A 16,842-nucleotide genomic window follows, 5' to 3' on the forward strand; every position below is an offset into this window, starting at 1 on the left:
CTATGTGCCGAGCACCGTTCTAAGCGCTGGGGTAGACCCAGGGGAATCGGGTTGTCCCACGTGGGGCTCACGGTCTTAATCCCCATTTTACAGAGGAGGTCACTGAGGCACCCAGAAGTGAAGTGACTTGCCCAAAGTCACACAGCTGACAGGTGGCAGAGCCGGGATTCGAACCCATGACCACCGACTCCAAAGCCCGTGCTCTTTCCATTGAGCCATGCTGCTTCTCCACTTCTCTGGACCTCTGTTTCCTCATCTGTAAAATGGGGATTCAGCACCTGCTCTCCCTTCTACTGAGACTGTGAGCCCCATGGGGGACAGGGATTTTGGCCAGTCTCATTACGCTGTACCTATTAATCGATCGATCGTGTTTATTGAGTGCTTACTCTGTGCGGAGCACTGTATATTATAAGAGAGTTGGTAGAGACTTCCCCTGCCCAGAAAGCCTAGTACAGTGTATGAAACATAATGGAAAGAGCCTGGGCTTGGGAATCAGAAAGATCTGTGTGCTCTTTGCTGTGTGACTTTGGACAAGTCACTTTGCTTCTCTGTCCTTCAGTTACCTCAGTTGGGAAGCAGCGTCCCAACTGTCCTTCAGCTGGGAAGCAGCGTGGCTCAGTGGAAAAGAGCCCGGGCTTCGGAGTCAGAGGTCATGAGTTCGACTCCCGGCTCTGCCACTTGGCAGCTGGGTGACTGTGGGCAGGTCACTTCACTTCTCTGGGCCTCAGTTCCCTCATCTGTAAAATGGGGATTACCTGTGAGCCTCACGTGGGACAACCTGATTCCCCTGTATCTACCCGAGCGCTTAGAACAGTGCTCTGCACATAGTGAGCGCTTAACAAATACCAACATTATTATTATTATTATTATTATTACCTCATCTGTGAAGACTGTGAGCCCCATGTGGGACGGGGACTATGTCCAACCTGATTACCTCCTATCTACCCCAGGGCTTAGAACAGTGCCTAGCACATAGTAAGCACTTAAATACCGTGATTTTTATTATTTTTCCATTACTTTTATTATTACCTTGGCCTAGTGGCTTGGGAGTCAGAGGTCGTGGGTTCTAATCCCGGCTCCGCCACTTGTCTGCTCCGTGACCTTGGGCACAGTAGCTTAACTGCTCTTTGCCTCAGTTACCTCATCTGTAAAATGGGGATTAAGACTGTGAGCCTCTTGTGGGACAGGGGCTGTGTTCATCCTAATTCTCTTGAATCTACCTCAGCACTTAGAACAGTGCTTGGCACATAGTAAGAGCTCAACAAATACCATAATTATTATTATTACTATCTTCATTTCTCAGTTCCCAGATTCCATCCGGGTGACGCTTCCTTGGGGGGGAGAGGGAGAGGGGAATTTGGGAGCCAGCTGGGGAAAATGTGGGACCGTTGAGGGTAAGGAAAATGCTGGTGACCCCCCCACGGCTAGGGCCCTCAGTCTAGCCTGCCGTCGAGGGGAGGGTTCTCCGTTTTTAAGGCTGGACCGGGTATCTTGAAGTTTTCTCCACCCAGCCGGCTGCCATCTGTTTTTGGTTATTAATTGGCAAAGTGATGTCTCAGATCGGTCAGAAGCCCAGTAGACTGAAAGTCTATGGTTTGGGGGGATTTGTGAGTGGGGGAAGATTAATTTAACCAGGCCCTTGGGAGAGATTTTTAGCTTGGAGCCTCTTCCTCCTCAGCATCACTGCCAAAACTGAGAAGGGGGCAGGAGGGGAAGGGTTTACCCAGGAGTGTGCGTGTGTGTTGGGGAGGGAAGGCTTAAATCCAGCCGGCTTCCAGAGCGGTGGCCCTGCTTGCCCCGATATAATACCGTCCTCGCTTGCTCTCTCGGCAGCCGTAAAGGTACTAACGGTCACGTCTCTGTTGGCGGAAAACTGCCGAAGACCTCCGCGGATGCTCAGTTAGTAACAGAGCGGTGTCCACTGCATTCATTCAATGGTATTTTTTGAGCGCTTACTATGTGCAGAGCACTGTACTAAGTGCTTGGAATGGACAAATCGGCAATAGAGACAGTCCCTGCCCTTCGACGGGCTTACGGTCTAATCGGCAGCAAAGCTTAGCTGGAAGGGGAATGGATGAAAGCAGGAGACCAGAAAAGCTGCCAAAAGGTGAGTTGAAGTGGGGAAACCATACACAAGAATGGCAGAAATCACATTTTAGGGCATCCACAGTCCAGTCTTGCCAGCATTGGGCTTGAACTGACCGATCCTTTTCTAGCTCAGTATCTTAACCAGCCACCTAATCTCTGCCCAAAGTGAGTTTTCCTTCCCCTTCCCCGTTTCTTTTTTTTCATGGTATTTGTTAAGCGCTTACTATGTGCTGGGCACTGTTGGAAGCCCTGGGGTAGATACAAGACCATCAGGTTGGACACAGTCCCTGTCCCACGTGGGGTTCCCAATCCCACTCCCTGTTCTATGGATGAAGTAACTGAGGCCCAGAGAAGTGAAGCGACTTGCCCGAGGTCACACAGCAGACGAGTGGCGGAGCCGGAATCAGAACCCAGGTCCTTCCGACTCCCAGGCCCCGGGCTCTGGATCTTAGTCCAACCCCTCCCCAGCTCTCCCTTCCCTGACCCTTGCCTGGGAAACCCTCAGTGACCCGGTCTTCTTTACGTGACCGTGGCCAGACCGAAGTATTCCGAGAAGGAAATGGCCAAAATGTTGACGTGTGAGTCACCGTGTGGGTCACTCTGACCTTCCATCTGTTGCTTCACAACCGAGTCCGGGTGGAGTCTCCTCACTATCTTCACTAGAACTTTCCCCAAGAAAACGTCATCCCCGCCCCCTCGCCCCTCCACCCCCTTTTTACGTTTCCTTGGGAGGCGGAAGACAACAACACAAAATGGAAGCAGACATTCGGTGGCAGGAGCTTAGGAGCCTGAGTTGGGGTCTTTCCAGTCATTAAATCAATCGATCCTATTTATGGAGTGCTCACCGTGGGCAGGGCACTGAACTGAACGCTTGTTAGAGGCCGATAAAACAGTCGATAGACACTTGCCCCGCCCACAGGGAGTTTACGGGAGAGGTGAAGACCTGTAATAATAACACTGGTGTCCGTTTAGGAACTTACTTTGGGTCAAACACTGTTCTAAGCGCTGGGGTAGATACGAGCTACATGGGTTGGACGTGGTCCGTGTCCCGCAGGGGGCTCCTGGTCTTAATCCCCATTTTACAGATGAGGTAACTGGAGGCACAGAGAAGTGAAGTGACATGTCCGAGGTCACACAGCAGACAAGTGGCAGAGCCAGGATCAGAACCCAAGTCCTCTGACTCCCGGGCCCGTGTTCTAAGCACCAGACGACACCGCTTCTCGTGGTTTACGTAGATGCGTATTCAAATGAACCTTCAGTTTTCTGTTTTCATTCCTGTACTGTATTGATAAACATTTTTATATCTGTTCCCATCATTAAAGTTAAGCTCCTCTTGGGCAGGGGACACTTGGCTTTGTTTCCCGATGCCTAGTAGAGTGTAAAGCAGTGTGGCTCTGTGGAAAGAGCACTGGCCTGGCAGTTAGAGGACCTGAGTTTTAATCCCGGCTCTGCCACTTGCCTGTTGGGTGACCTTGGCAAGGTACTTAACCGCTCGGTGTCTCAGTTTCCTCTTCTGTGAAATGAGGATTCAATCCCCGTTCTCTGCAAGGTACTTAATAATGTTGGTATTTGTTAGGCGCTTACTATGTGCAGAGCACTGTTCCAAGCGCTGGGGAGATACAGGGTCATCGGGTTGTCCCACTTGAGGCTCACAGTTAATCCCCATTTTACAGCTGAGGTAACTGAGGCACAGAGAAGTGAAGTGACTTGCCCACAGTCACACAGCTGACAAGGGGCAGAGGCAGGATTCGAACCCACGACCTCTGACTCCCAAGCCCGGGTTCTTTCCACTGAGCCACGCTACTTAACTGCCCAGTGCCTCCGTGTCCTCTTCTGTGAAATGAGGATTCAATCCCCGTTCTCCCTCCCCTTTAATTTGTGAGTCCCAGGTAGGACAGGGACTGTGTCCAATCCGATCGTATTGGATCTACTCCAGCAGCTAGTACAATGCTCGGCACATAGTAAGCACTTAACAAATACTACGGTTATTCTTATTATTTCACCTAGTGCGTGCTCGATAAATATCATTTCTAATATTACTATTCATCTGGGGAGATTTGTGCACCCAGATCAGTGTACACTAGAGGCACCCACAGGTCGGCACGCAAAAGATCGCAAACCGCTTTGCCGAGCCGGCCAGGCACTACGGCCTTCAGATGAATCTGGAGAAAATAAACGATGTCAGCTTTCATTAGGGAAGCCTTACGTAAACTAAAGTCTTCCCCGGCAACACAGAGCTAAAAACCATTAAGAAAAGTCTTCCGCACGATGATAGGCAAGAGAGTAAGAATAACGAATCAAGGCCGGTACGTCCTCCGGGAGACCGTCACGCAGAGTACGACGGCACTGCGGCCTTGGGTTTCGGATTATGCTAAAGATCTCAGAGCCGTCCAACCTCCTCTAAGACTGTGAGAGCCGAAACCCCCCTCCGTCCCCCTCCCGCCCCGCCCGGCCCGCAGCGAGCAATCTCATCAACATCATACGTAGGCCACTGTCAACCTCAAGGACCAGCTGTCGTCTTACGCTGCTGAGTGGTGTCTGACCCATAGCGACGCCATCGACGCATCTCTCCCAGAGCGCCCCACCGCCATCTGCAATCGTTCCGGTAGTGGATCCATGGAGTTTTCTTGGTAAAAATCCCGACGCGGTTCACCGTCGCCTCCTTCTGCGCAGCAAACCCGCGGCTCCTCCCTCGACTCTCCCCCGGGCCGCTGCTGCCCGGCACGGGGGAGTTTTGACTCGTAGCCGACGGCCTTCCGCTCGCTGGCCACTGCCCAAGCTAGGAATGGAGTGGACAGGCCTCCGCGTGACTCTCCCTCCCTCAGCCGAGACCGGGAGAGGACTGGGAACTCTCCAGGTGCCACCTTGAGAGGTGCAAGGGCCGGTATCCTTCGCAAAAGTGTACACGGGGATCTCCGCTCTAGCAATCAGCAGACCAGGGTTCTATCGGTCAATCAATCAATCAATCAGTGGTATTTAGCAAGCACTTAAAGTGTGCAGAGCTCTGTACTAACCACCTGGGAAAGGACATTGCAACAGAGTTGGTGGGTGCTATCCCTCCCCGCAGGGAGCTTACGGTCTAGTCTCCAGCATAGCCCCGGTTCTGCCCGGTCTGGCTTTGCCATCAGTAGAGCAGATTTCCGATCAGAGGATCATCTGTGGTGACAAAAATAATAATAATTGCGGTATTTGTGAAGCACTTAGTGTTTTGCAAGATGAACAGGCCCGACAGAAAATCTGAAAAAAAGCTAGCTAATGTGGGCTTTAAATACCCACTACAATGTAAGCTCAGTTTGGGCACGAAGCATGTCTCCTAACTCTGTTGTACCCTCCCAAGCGCGTAGTACAGTGTTCTTAACCTCTCTGTGGCTCAGTTACCTCATCTGCAAAATGGGGATTAAAACTGTGAGCCCCACGCGGGACATCTGATTACCTTGTAACTATCCCAGCGCATAGAACAGTGCTTGGAGACTCCAGCAGAAGAGTTTCACTGAACGAGAAGCAGCAATGCCCAGTGGATAGACCACGGCCTTGTAACTATCCCGGTGCTTAGAACAGTGCTTGGCATGTAGTAAGTGTTTAACAAATACCTTAATTATTATTATTAGTTTCTATCTACCCCAGCGCTTAACACAGTGCCTGGCACACGGGCAGGGAAAGTGTGTGACGTTACATCGTAGTCTCCCAAGCGCTTAGTATAGTGATTTGCACTCCGTAAGCATTCATTAAATAAGCATGAATTGAACGAGCATAGTAAGCTCTTCATAAATCCCATTAAAAGCAAAACTAACAAAAACAGTTGGGGACTATGTCCAACCTGATTAGTTAGAAGCCGTGTGGCCCACTGGAAAGAGCCCGGGCCCAGAAGTCAGAGGTCATGAGTTCTAATCCCCGCTCCCCCCCTTGGCAGCTGTGTGACTCTGGGCAAGTCACTTCACTTCTCTGGGCCTCAGTTACCTCATCTGTAACATGGGGATGAAGACTGTGAACCCCACGTGGGACAACCTGATCATCTTGTTTCCCCCCAGCGCTTAGAACAGGGCCTGGCACAGAGTAAGCGCTTAAAAAACACCATCATCATCATTATTATTACCGCAGGGCTTAATACTGTGTCTGGCTCACTGTAAGGGCTTAATAAACCTCGCTGAACACAAAACAAACAAAATAAGTCTTTAAACTATCTTCAGAGAAAAAAAAACAACACCCAAAACTACATCCACATTTGGAAAGCAGCGTGGCTCAGTGGAAAGAGACCGGGCTTGGGAGTCAGAGTCATGGGTTCGAATCCCGGCTCTGCCACTTGTCAGCTGTGCGACCGTGGGCAAGTCACTTCACTTCTCTGGACCTCAGTTCCCTCATCTGTAAAAGGGAGATTAACTGTGAGCCTCACGTGGGACAACCTGATTACCCTGTATCCTCCCCAGCGCTTAGAACATTGTGCTTACAGTAAGTGCTTAACATTATTATTATTATTCCACCCTCAGTGGCTCAGTGGAAAGAGCACGGGCTTGGGAGTCAGAGGTCATGGATTCGAATTCTGTCCCTGCCACTTGTCAGCCGTGTGACTGAGCAAGTCACTTCACTTCTCTGTGCCTCAGTTCCCTCATCTGTAAAATAGGGATGAAGACTGTGAGCCCCACGTGGGACAACCTGATGACCCTGTATCTATCCCAGCGCTTAGAACAGTGCTCTGCACCTAGTAAGCGCTTAACGAATACCAACATTACTATTATTATTTAAGGAGCAAGGACTAGCGGGGCCTTTGCGTAGGCGCAGTATTGGGCGCGGTCTCCGGGCGGGAGGAGCGCGGGAGGGAGGGGGATGCGCCCGGTCTGGTTGCTGGGGAGACGGCGCATGCGCGCCCCGCGATTGTTTGCCGTTGCCATGGGAACCCCGGCGGGGCTCGCCGCGTTGCCTAGGAGACGAGCGAGGACCAGGCCGGAGGAGCGACGCGGCGATGGCGTCCAAACCGCTGCCCGGGCTGCCCTTTCTGCCCGGCTTCTACTTCAACGACCCCACGGTGAGGCCCGCAAGCTCGGCTCCAGCCTGGGGGCTCCTCCTGGCCAGGGAATGTGCCTCTCATAGTGCTGTAGTGGACTCTCCCAAGCGCTTAGTACAGTGCTCTGCACATCGTAAGCGCTCCATAAATACAATCGAACTCTCCCAAGCGCTTAGTACAGTGCCCTGCACGCCGTAAGCGCTCCATAAATACAATCGAACTCTCCCATGCGCCTAGTACAGTGCTCTGCACACCGTAAGCACTCGATAAGTGTCTCAGTGGAAAGAGCCCGCGCTTCGGAGCCAGAGGTCATGGGTTCCACTCCCGGCCCTGCCACTTGTCAGCTCTGTGACTGTGGGCAAATCACTTCACTTCTCTGGGCCTCAGTGACCTCATCTGTAAAATGGGGATTAAAACTGTGAGCCCCACGTGGGACAATCCGATCACCGTGTATCCCCCCAGCGCTTAGAACCGTGCTTTGCACATAGTAAGCGCTTAACAAATACCACCCTTATTATTATTATTATTAAATACGATTGAATTCATTCATCCCTTCATTCAATTGTATTTACTGAGGGCTTATTGTGTGCAGAGCATTGAACTAAGCGTTTGGGAGAGTACAGGATAACATGAGACACATTCCCCGCCCACAACAAGCTCACAGACTAGAGGGGGAATGAATGAATGAATGAATGAATGAATGAATGAATGAATGAATGATTGACAGACCGAGCCCGGCTGTCCATCCTCCCTCCGCTCCCCCAAAACCCACTAGCTCCCACCCGACACCTCTTTACATTTTTTCCCTTCCTCTTCTCCCACTCCATTCTGCATCACCCTGACTTGGTCCCTTTATCCATCCCCCCTTCCAGCCCCACGGCACTTATGTCCGTAGCTGTCATTTATTTATTTACAATAATGTCTGTCTTCCCCTCTAGACTGTAAGCTCGTGGTGGGCAGGGACGGTGTCTGTTCATTCAATTCAATGAGTGGCTTACTGTATGCAGAGCACTGTGCTAAGCACTTGGGAGAGTCCAATAGAACAATAAACAGGCCCATCCCCTGCCCTCAGTGAGCTTAAAGTACTCACCCAAGTGCTTAGTAGTAACGGTAATAGTAATGATGGTATTTGTTAAGCACTTACTATGTGCCAAGCATCGTTCTAAGCGCTGGGGTAGATGCAAGGTCATGAGGCGGTCCCAGGTGGGACTCACAGTCTTAATCCCCATTTTCCGGGTGAGGTAACTGAGGCACAGAGAAGTTAAGTCACTCGCCCGAGGTCAGACAGCTGACAAGTGGTAGAGACGGGATTAGAACCCACCACCTCTGATTCCACAACCCGCACGGTGCCGCTGCTGCTTCCTAGTACAGTGCTCTGCTCACAGTAAGCGCTCAGTAAATATGATTGAACGATTGAAGGCACCAAGCCAAGCCCCTCGCACCCACCGCACCCCCGGGCCTCATCGAAATCCCTGGCGCCTCCTCCGTGGACCCCCCCCCCCCATTGAGTCCCGGCCTGCAACCCCCCCCAGAACCTCCCACTCCTGGGAGCCCCTCCGGCTCACTTCCAATTTCCCTTCCTCCTCTTCTTCCACTCCATCCTGCGTCGCCCTGACTTGCCTCCTTTATTCATTCCCCCTCCCAGCCCCACAGCATTTACGTCCACATCTGTAATTTATTTCTATCAATGCCTGTCTCCCTCTCTAGACTGTAAACTCGCTGTGGGCAGGGAATATATCTGTTCGTGGTGATATTGCAGTCCCCCACGTGCGTAGTACGTAGTCCAAACCGCTGCCCGGGCTGGCCTTACTACCCGGCTTCTATTTCAGCGACCCCACGCTGAGGCCAGCCAGCTCCACTCCAGCCCGTGAGCTCCTCCTGGGCAGGGATAGTGTCCGTCATATTGCTGTAGTGGACTCTCCCAAGCACTTAATAGAGTGCTCCGCACACTGTAAGCGCTCGATAAATATGATTGAATGATTACTGCACACGGTAAGCGCTCAATAAGTACAAATGAATGAACTCCCTTCTACTGTCATGCCCCTTGCCACCTGGCTCTGCCTCTTCCTCCCTGCATTCTTCCTCTCACCCTTGCCCCCTTGCCCATCACCACCAATCACCCTCAAACCCTTTCTCCTTATTCCGCACCCCTTGGATGCTCCAACCCGCTTCATCCAACTCCCAGAACTATACTACTACTAATAATATTGGTATTTGTTAGGCGCTTACTAGGTGCCGAGCACTGTTCTAAGCGCTGGGGGAGATACAGGGTCATCGGGTTGTCCCACGTGGGGCTCACACACTTTTAATCCCCATTTTACAGATGAGGGAACTGAGACACAGAGAAGTGAAGTGACTTGCCCACAGTCACACAGCTGACAAGTGCAGAGCCGGGAGTCCAACTCATGACCTCTGACTCCGAAGCCCGGGCTCTTTCCGCTGAGCCACACTGCTTCATTCATTCATTCATTCATTCGTATTTATCGAGCGTTTACGGTGTGCAAAGCACTGCACTGAGCGCTTGGGAGAGTACAGTAGAACAACAAACGGATACATTCCCTGCCCACAGCGAACTCACAGTCTAGAACTCTTTGGAACAGAGGATAAAAGAATTCCAAATGGATGTTTTCAGTCCACTTGTGAACAGTGAAAAGATCCACGGACGCGGCGGGTCTCGGCCCTTTAGATTCAAGAAAAAATTGTCCGTTTTAGGTGATTTCCACCGCTCCCGTAGCTAGGTGACGGGACACTTGGAAACTGGTTCAGTGGCAGTCTGGAGTTTTGATGGGCTGAGTGTTGACCTCTTAGCCCAGGCGTTGCTCCTGAGAGAACGCAGGATTATTCTGATTTTTCATTGGCAGGGCTTCCTGCCCAGAAATAGAAGGGTGGAGGACACTGCAGCAGCCTACATTTCTGCCATTCTTTGCGGCTGAAGTGGAGGGTGGGAGCATGTCGGTAATATCCACGAGTTACTAGAAGGAAACGTTTGAGATCTAGCAGAAAAAGCTAAGGATGTCAAAGCTCCGTTCATTCGATCGTATTTATTGAGCACTTACTGTGTGCCGAGCCCTGTGCTAAGCGCTTGGAAAGTACAGTTCGGCAGTGAAAAGAGACGATCCCTGCCCACGCCGGGCTTACAGTCTAAGGAGCAGCATGGAAAGAGTGGAAAGAGCAGGGGCTTGGGGCTTCTAATCCCGGCCCTGCCACTTAGCAGCTGTGTGACTTTGGGCAAGTCACTTGACTTCTCTGTGCCTCAGTTACCTCATCTGGAAAATGGGGTTTGAGACTGAGCCCCCCCCCCCCGTGGGATTACCTGATTACCTTGCCTCTATCCGTATCTGCCCCAGCGCTTAGAACAGTGCTTGGCACATAGTAAGCACTTAACAAATACCATCGTTATTATTATTAAGAAGGACGACACCCATGAGGGTAGATGTCAAAGAGAACAGCCCTCACTCTGTTTCTCCCAGCATCTTGTTGTCCCAGGATGAACTACGGGTCTGCCCCAGAAATGACATTTCTTATGGTTTTATGAATCCTGAAGCTGGAAAGGAGACAATTCACAGTCCCGATCAAATCACCTTTGGTGCGCGCTTTCTGCAACCCTCTCAACTGTGACCTGTTTTAATAATAATGGTATTTGTTAAGTGCTTACTATGCGCCAAACACTGTTCTAAGCTCTGGCACTGTTCTAGGCACTGTCACTGTCGCTGTTTTGGAACAAAGCTTAAAAAAATTCCATATTAATGTTTTCAGTCATCGCAAGCTAAATTTTATCGGGGAGGGTGTATAATATAATCCTAGTGTGGCTTTATAAATTAGATTAAAGTGGTAGACTCAGATCCTGAAGAAGCTATGTTTCGCTGCCATAAAAATGAGTCTCTCTCTTCGATTGACCCTGCATTTTTTTTTCAGGCTGCGGGTACCCATTACCTCCGGGTGCCTCGTGACCCGGGCATTTAAAAAGTCGGCGGATAGGTTACACGTATTATTTTTTCTCCCAAAAGAGCTAGTAATTAAAATTTTGGATTAGTGATCGGAGCTCTGGGTTTTATTTCCAGTTCGAGCACAGCCCTAACTAGTCACAAAACTCTTTCAAAGCTAAGTTCAGCCAGTCAGTCAGTCAATCGTATTCACTGAGCGCTTACTGGGCGCGGAGCACTGTACTGAGTGTTCGGGAGAGTATATGCCTGTCTCCCCCGATTAGACTGTAAGCCCGTCAAAGGGCAGGGACTGTATCTGTTGCCGATTTGTACGTTCCAAGCGCTTAGTACAGTGCTCTGCACAGAGTAAGCGCTCAATAAATACTATTGAATGAATGAACAGACACATTCCCTGCTCACAACGTGCTCACAGTCTCGAGTCCCCGTCTAATGGGCTGTACTTTCCCCGTGGAGGTGCTGTGAGGCTAAATATTCGAAGAAAAAATGCACTGGGTTCTCCAGAGGGAAAGCGGAGCAGTAAATTGAATATAAAACTGAAGGTTTGGGTTCAGGCCCAAAACAGACGCACAGCCAGCGGTGTTTTGTAACCGTCGAATTACCTCCTTCAGAAAACAGCCTTCCACCGCAGCCAGACGCTGGGCTTCAGGAAAGGCTACGCCTTTTCCCGACTTCCAACGGTGGGGATCGGCCGGGAGCGTCTCCACGTGAACCAGCTGTCCCAAGCTGAGCTGGATGAGTTGGCCAACAAGAGACCCACGCTAACCTATGGCCAACCCAAGCCGGCCCCACCTGCCGATTTCATCCCGGCCCACGTGGCCTTCGACAAAAAGGTACCGGGTCGGGATTTTACGGGCCCCCCCCCCCCCCCCACCGACCGCCCTCCCTCCTCCGGGCCCCGTGAGGCCCCTGGATCGCCGCCCCCAACCGCCGGCCGAAGCAGTCGTGATAAACTGCAGGTTTCAGAGGATACCGGGAGAAAAACTTTCAGATGCCTCAGGCCTTAGTCACTGACAGCTGAACTGTGGACTGAAAAGAGGCTTTCTTTAGTCAGGAAAAGGATTGCAGAAAATGGATGTCAGAAAGTCCCCACGGCCTTCTTGGGAACATTTCCCAGTTGTGGTTTCAAGAAAACACGGGCTTATACCGAGCTCCTCGGTTTGTAGTGTTCCAACCAGACTTATTTGCTCCACATTTCTCCTTTGGAAAAGCATTTGGAAAAAAACACCCAGGCGGGGCGAGAGACCCTGACCCTAAAGGGCCACAAAAATCCAGAATGAAAACAGTATTCTCCCCGTGATATTCTTCTCAGGTTAAGTTTCTGTAGCCTACTTGTAGAAACTAAAATACTTTCCTCCCTTTTTCCTGCAAAAATCCGAGTTAGAATCTTGAGTCTGTGAGTGAGAAAGAGCTGCCGATAATTGGAAGGATGGCCAAAACCCCAAATTTTCCTTTTCCAGATTAGCCATTTGTGCTCACCTTAACTTTTATGGGGGGAATCCGACCCCGGAGATCCTTTCTGGGCAAGGAAGGACCTTCAACTATTATGATTTTTTTATATCCTCAAAAGTATTCCTCCGCGATACTTAGACACGAGTATTCCTCCGAGATCTCATACACGAATCGAGGGGCTCTTTGAGCTACCCAACAGAAACATTCGATTTAGGTAAAGTGTAACTCACATCCTAGGTGGAAGACCAGCTGCCTTTGAACATTCCTTGATAAAAGCTGAATGTTTGACCCCGGGAGGGAAGTGAGAAGAGAGAGAAGAAACTGATAGCTGATGCTTTAATAGCTGAAACTTCTGCCTCTCACTGAGGGTGTTGGTTTTCAGATTTTAAGAAGCGAGCCTATCCTTACCTCTTGTTAATGAGAAGCGGGGTGGCCTAGTGGATAGAGCACGGGCCTGGGAGCCGGAAGGACCTAGGTTCTAATCCAGCTCTGCCTCTCGTCGGCTGTAAGACTTTGGGTAAGTCACTTCACTTCCCTGTGCCTCGGTTATCTCATCTGTAAAATGGGGGTAAGACTGTGAGCCCCACATGGGACGGGGACTGTGTCCAGCCTAATGACCTTGTATCTAACCCGATGCTTAGTACAGTGCCTGGCACATAGTAAGCTCTTGACACATAGCATAAAAAAATAAGGACCAATGATTCTATATTTTGGTCTGCCGGACTTTGGGATATTTACCCTGGTTTCCTCCCCAATTTCCACTGCCTTTTGATTTTTTTTTTACCCAATCTTAAGAAAATGGGTCCTGTTGCTCTCCAGCTAATCTACATTGTCACAATCTACTTAATTAGGGTTGATTGGATGTTATAATTATTATTATTATCATCATTATATTTTAAGCACTTGCTATATGTCAAAAACTGTCCTAAACTCTGGGTTAGATACAAATTAATCAGGCCCTGTCCTAAAATGGGGCTCCCAGTCTAAGGTCTCGTCTGGACTAGATCCCAGCATCTTCGGGGGGAAAGCTATAAGTGACACTGTTGATCGAGATCAAGGCCCCTATTTATGCTGAGTCTTTTTCCCGATAACAGGAAATTATTCTGAGATGAACCTGAGGCAGGTTTAATGTAGTGGGCTGCCTAGTCAGATCCAACATGCAAGACGTCCACCGGCTCTTCTCTTCCCCCTTATGATATGAGCGGGGGCTACGGGGCGCAGCCGATTCATTCTCATGCCAGGAAAGAGTGGCCTACTGTTATGAAAATGGGATCGGACAAAATGTCTTCCCTGTAGGAGCTGCCTTGAACCGAGCGAAGTGTGGAGCCTCATATTTTTCCTTCTCCCCTTCTCCCATCCTTGTTTCTGTATGTAACATTATCACATCGGCTTCGTCGTTAGGTATCATCCCCTTAATAATAGTTGAAGTGGTGAGCGACGTGAACAAAAGGCCTGCAATAAACTCCCGGGAAAGTGGCAGATGGCTGAATTTTAACGCCGTGTCTGCTTTTTGAAGTAGGCACCTTGGTCAACAACAAGGCTGCCGTAACGACTTTGCCTTGCTGTTTATCGTTGTTCCCCGTTGCGGAAGGTGATGGCGGTACCTAGTAGATCACCTCAAACTAAAGCTCTAATTGTTAATGGCACATCCAATCTTGGAACAATGAATCCTTAACATACTAAGAGGTAACCACCATACTACACTCTACCCCCATCCTCCGATTTTTTTCCTAACCCTAACCCTGGCTCTATTACAACTCTTCAGCCATTTATTTTTGCACAGATAGGGGCTAGAGCTCTAGTTTTATCACTTTAGAACAAACTGGGGGAAGCAGCTAAGCTACTAAGGGTGGGAAGTCGAGCAAGGAGGCGTTTGTAATTTTAGCCAGTGGGAGTTTGACTGGGGGAATAGAGAGAAAGGAGGATCCGAGGAAAAGTCCTGTTGAAGAATTGGTGGGTTTGGGGTTTGGATAGGGTGATGGGAATGAGTGAAATAGAAGAGCCAAGGAGGCCTCCAAGAATAGTATGAATCTTTGGGAATATTATGAGTCAGATCTACACTCATTTAAATAGACATCATTCCTGCCCCTAGGTGCCATTTCACCTAAATAAGGGAATTACTCGGTGCTTAATATGAAATGATAATTGTAGTATTTGTTAAACACTTACTATGTGCCGAGCACTGTTCAAAGCACTGGAGTAGATACGAGGTAGTCAGGTCGGACACAGCCCCACATGGGGCTCACGATTTTAATTCCCATTTTACAGTTGAGGTAACAGAGGCCCGGAGAAGTTAAGTCATTTGCCCAAGGTCACCCGGCGGACAAATGACAAAATCCTACAGGAGTTCCTCTTTCTTACGGGATTTCTGTGTGCTGCAGGTGTTGAAATTTGATGCCTACCTCCAAGAGGATGTCCCCCTGTCAACTGACGAACACTACAGGGTTCGTCAGATGGGCATCTACTATTTCCTAGAGGACGACAGCATGTCCGTCATGGAGCCCGCCGTGGAAAACTCTGGGTTTCTTCAGGGCAAATTCATCAAACGCCAGCGAGTGCCCAAGAATGACCGCGGGGACCATCATCACTGGAAAGATCTGAATCGAGGCATAAACATCACGATTTACGGCAAGACTTTCCGTATCGTCGACTGTGACCGGTTCACTGAGGTAAGTACTCGAAACGCCTCAGGCGAGCACTCGGTCACTGTGTATTTCCCTCAGGTGATGTTATGCTCCACGGCAAAGGGACTGTTTGGCAATTTTCAATTTATTTCATCTTTGGGAAGGGAAGGCTTAAAAATGGTCAATAATAATGGCATTTGTTAAGCGCTTGGCCTGTGGCAAGCACTGTGCTAGGGGCAGAGGTAGATATAGAATAATCAGATTGGAAACAGCTTCTATCACATGATCTTCACAGTCTGGGGAGGTGGGGGGAGAAAAGGTATTGAATCCCCCTTTTACAGATGAGGAAACGGAGATCCAGGGAAGTGAAGTGACTCGTCTCATGTAACACAGACAAGCGGCAGAGCCAGGATTAGAACCCAGGTCTCCCGACCCCCCACTATGCCACACTTCTCTTCCGAGTGGTCGTCGCCCCAGCACACTTGCCAGTATCTGGAGAATTTGGAGAGGGGTGGAGAAGAGCCACAGAACTGATTTAACAGGGTAGTCGGAGAAACCCTGGAGACGAGTTAAGATTGCTAAAGCGGTATATTTCTATTGATGATTTCCTTTGCGGGCACTAGTGATCGGGGAAGCAGCATGGCTAGTGGAAAGAGCGCGGACTAGGGATCAGAGGACCTGGGTTCTATTCCTGCCTCTGCCGTTTGCCTACCGTGTGACCTTAGGCAAGTCACCCTCTGCTCCTTCCCCCTTCCCCTCCCCTCAGCACTGTGCTCATTTTTATACATTACTTATTACCCTATTTATTTTGTTAATGAGGTGTCCATCCCCTTGATTCTATTTATCTTGATAACGTTGTCTTGTTTTCGTTTTGTTCTGGTTTGCTCTGCTGTCTGTCTCACCCCATTAGACTGTGAGCCTGTCGTTGGGCAAGGATTGTCTCTATCTGTTGCCGAATTGTACATTCCAAGCGATCAGTACAGTGCTCTGCACATGGTAAGCGCTCAATAAATACTACTGAATGAATGAATCTTTGAGAGAAGTAGCATGGCTTCCGGCCTTGGGAGTCAGAGGTCATGGGTTCGAATCCCCGCTCCGCCACTTGTCAGCTGTGCGACTTTGGGCAAGTCACTTCAACTTTGGGCAAGTCACTTCACTTCTCTGTGCCTCAGTTACCCCAGCTGTAAAATGGGGATTAAGACTGTGAGCCCCACGTGGGACAACCTGATCACCTCGCATCCTCCCCAGGGCTTAGAACGGTGCTGCGCACATAGTGAGCGCTTACAAATGCCATCATTAGTATTATTATTATCTTTGTGCCTCTTTCCTCTTCTGTAAAATGGGGATTCGATAGCCGTTCTCCCTCCTACTCACACAGTGAGCGCGTGTGGGACAGTGACTCTGTCCAATCTGCATGTACTGTATCTACTCTAGCGATCAGTACAGTGTCTGGCACATAGTAAGGGCTTAACAAATATCACTCACCCAGGGGCCTCTGTCCTTAGTTGGCAGACCACTTCTAGAGTGTAGGTTCTTTCAATAAGCTATTCATTCGTCTTCATTCCGTTGCCAGCAAGTGCTCCATCGGGCTGCATATGATGTGAAAGCGTGTCTGTCTAGAATTTACACCAGATAGAACGTTCCCTGGCCCGCCGTCAGCTGCCAACACCGTCACTGCCAACTTGCATTTACACCGAATTAGTATACTAGCCAGAAGAAACGCTACTGGGCCACGGAT

The 16,842-nt window shown here is 49.8% G+C and overlaps 1 protein-coding gene across 1 annotated transcript in view; it reads left to right on the forward strand.

The window, feature by feature from the left end:
* The first annotated feature begins 6,992 nt into the window (after positions 1–6,992).
* Positions 6,993–16,842, forward strand: part of EFHC1 (EF-hand domain containing 1) — a 32,550-nt gene continuing 22,700 nt past the window's right edge. The window contains exons 1-3 of the mRNA XM_029051883.2: positions 6,993–7,108; positions 11,640–11,861; positions 14,862–15,149. Coding sequence (XP_028907716.1) covers positions 7,046–7,108; positions 11,640–11,861; positions 14,862–15,149 — 573 coding nt within the window. The 5' untranslated portion in view covers positions 6,993–7,045. The remainder of the gene's footprint in view (positions 7,109–11,639; positions 11,862–14,861; positions 15,150–16,842) is intronic.

This window comes from Ornithorhynchus anatinus, chromosome X1 (assembly GCF_004115215.2).
Source record: "Ornithorhynchus anatinus isolate Pmale09 chromosome X1, mOrnAna1.pri.v4, whole genome shotgun sequence".
Lineage (NCBI taxonomy): Eukaryota > Metazoa > Chordata > Mammalia > Monotremata > Ornithorhynchidae > Ornithorhynchus > Ornithorhynchus anatinus.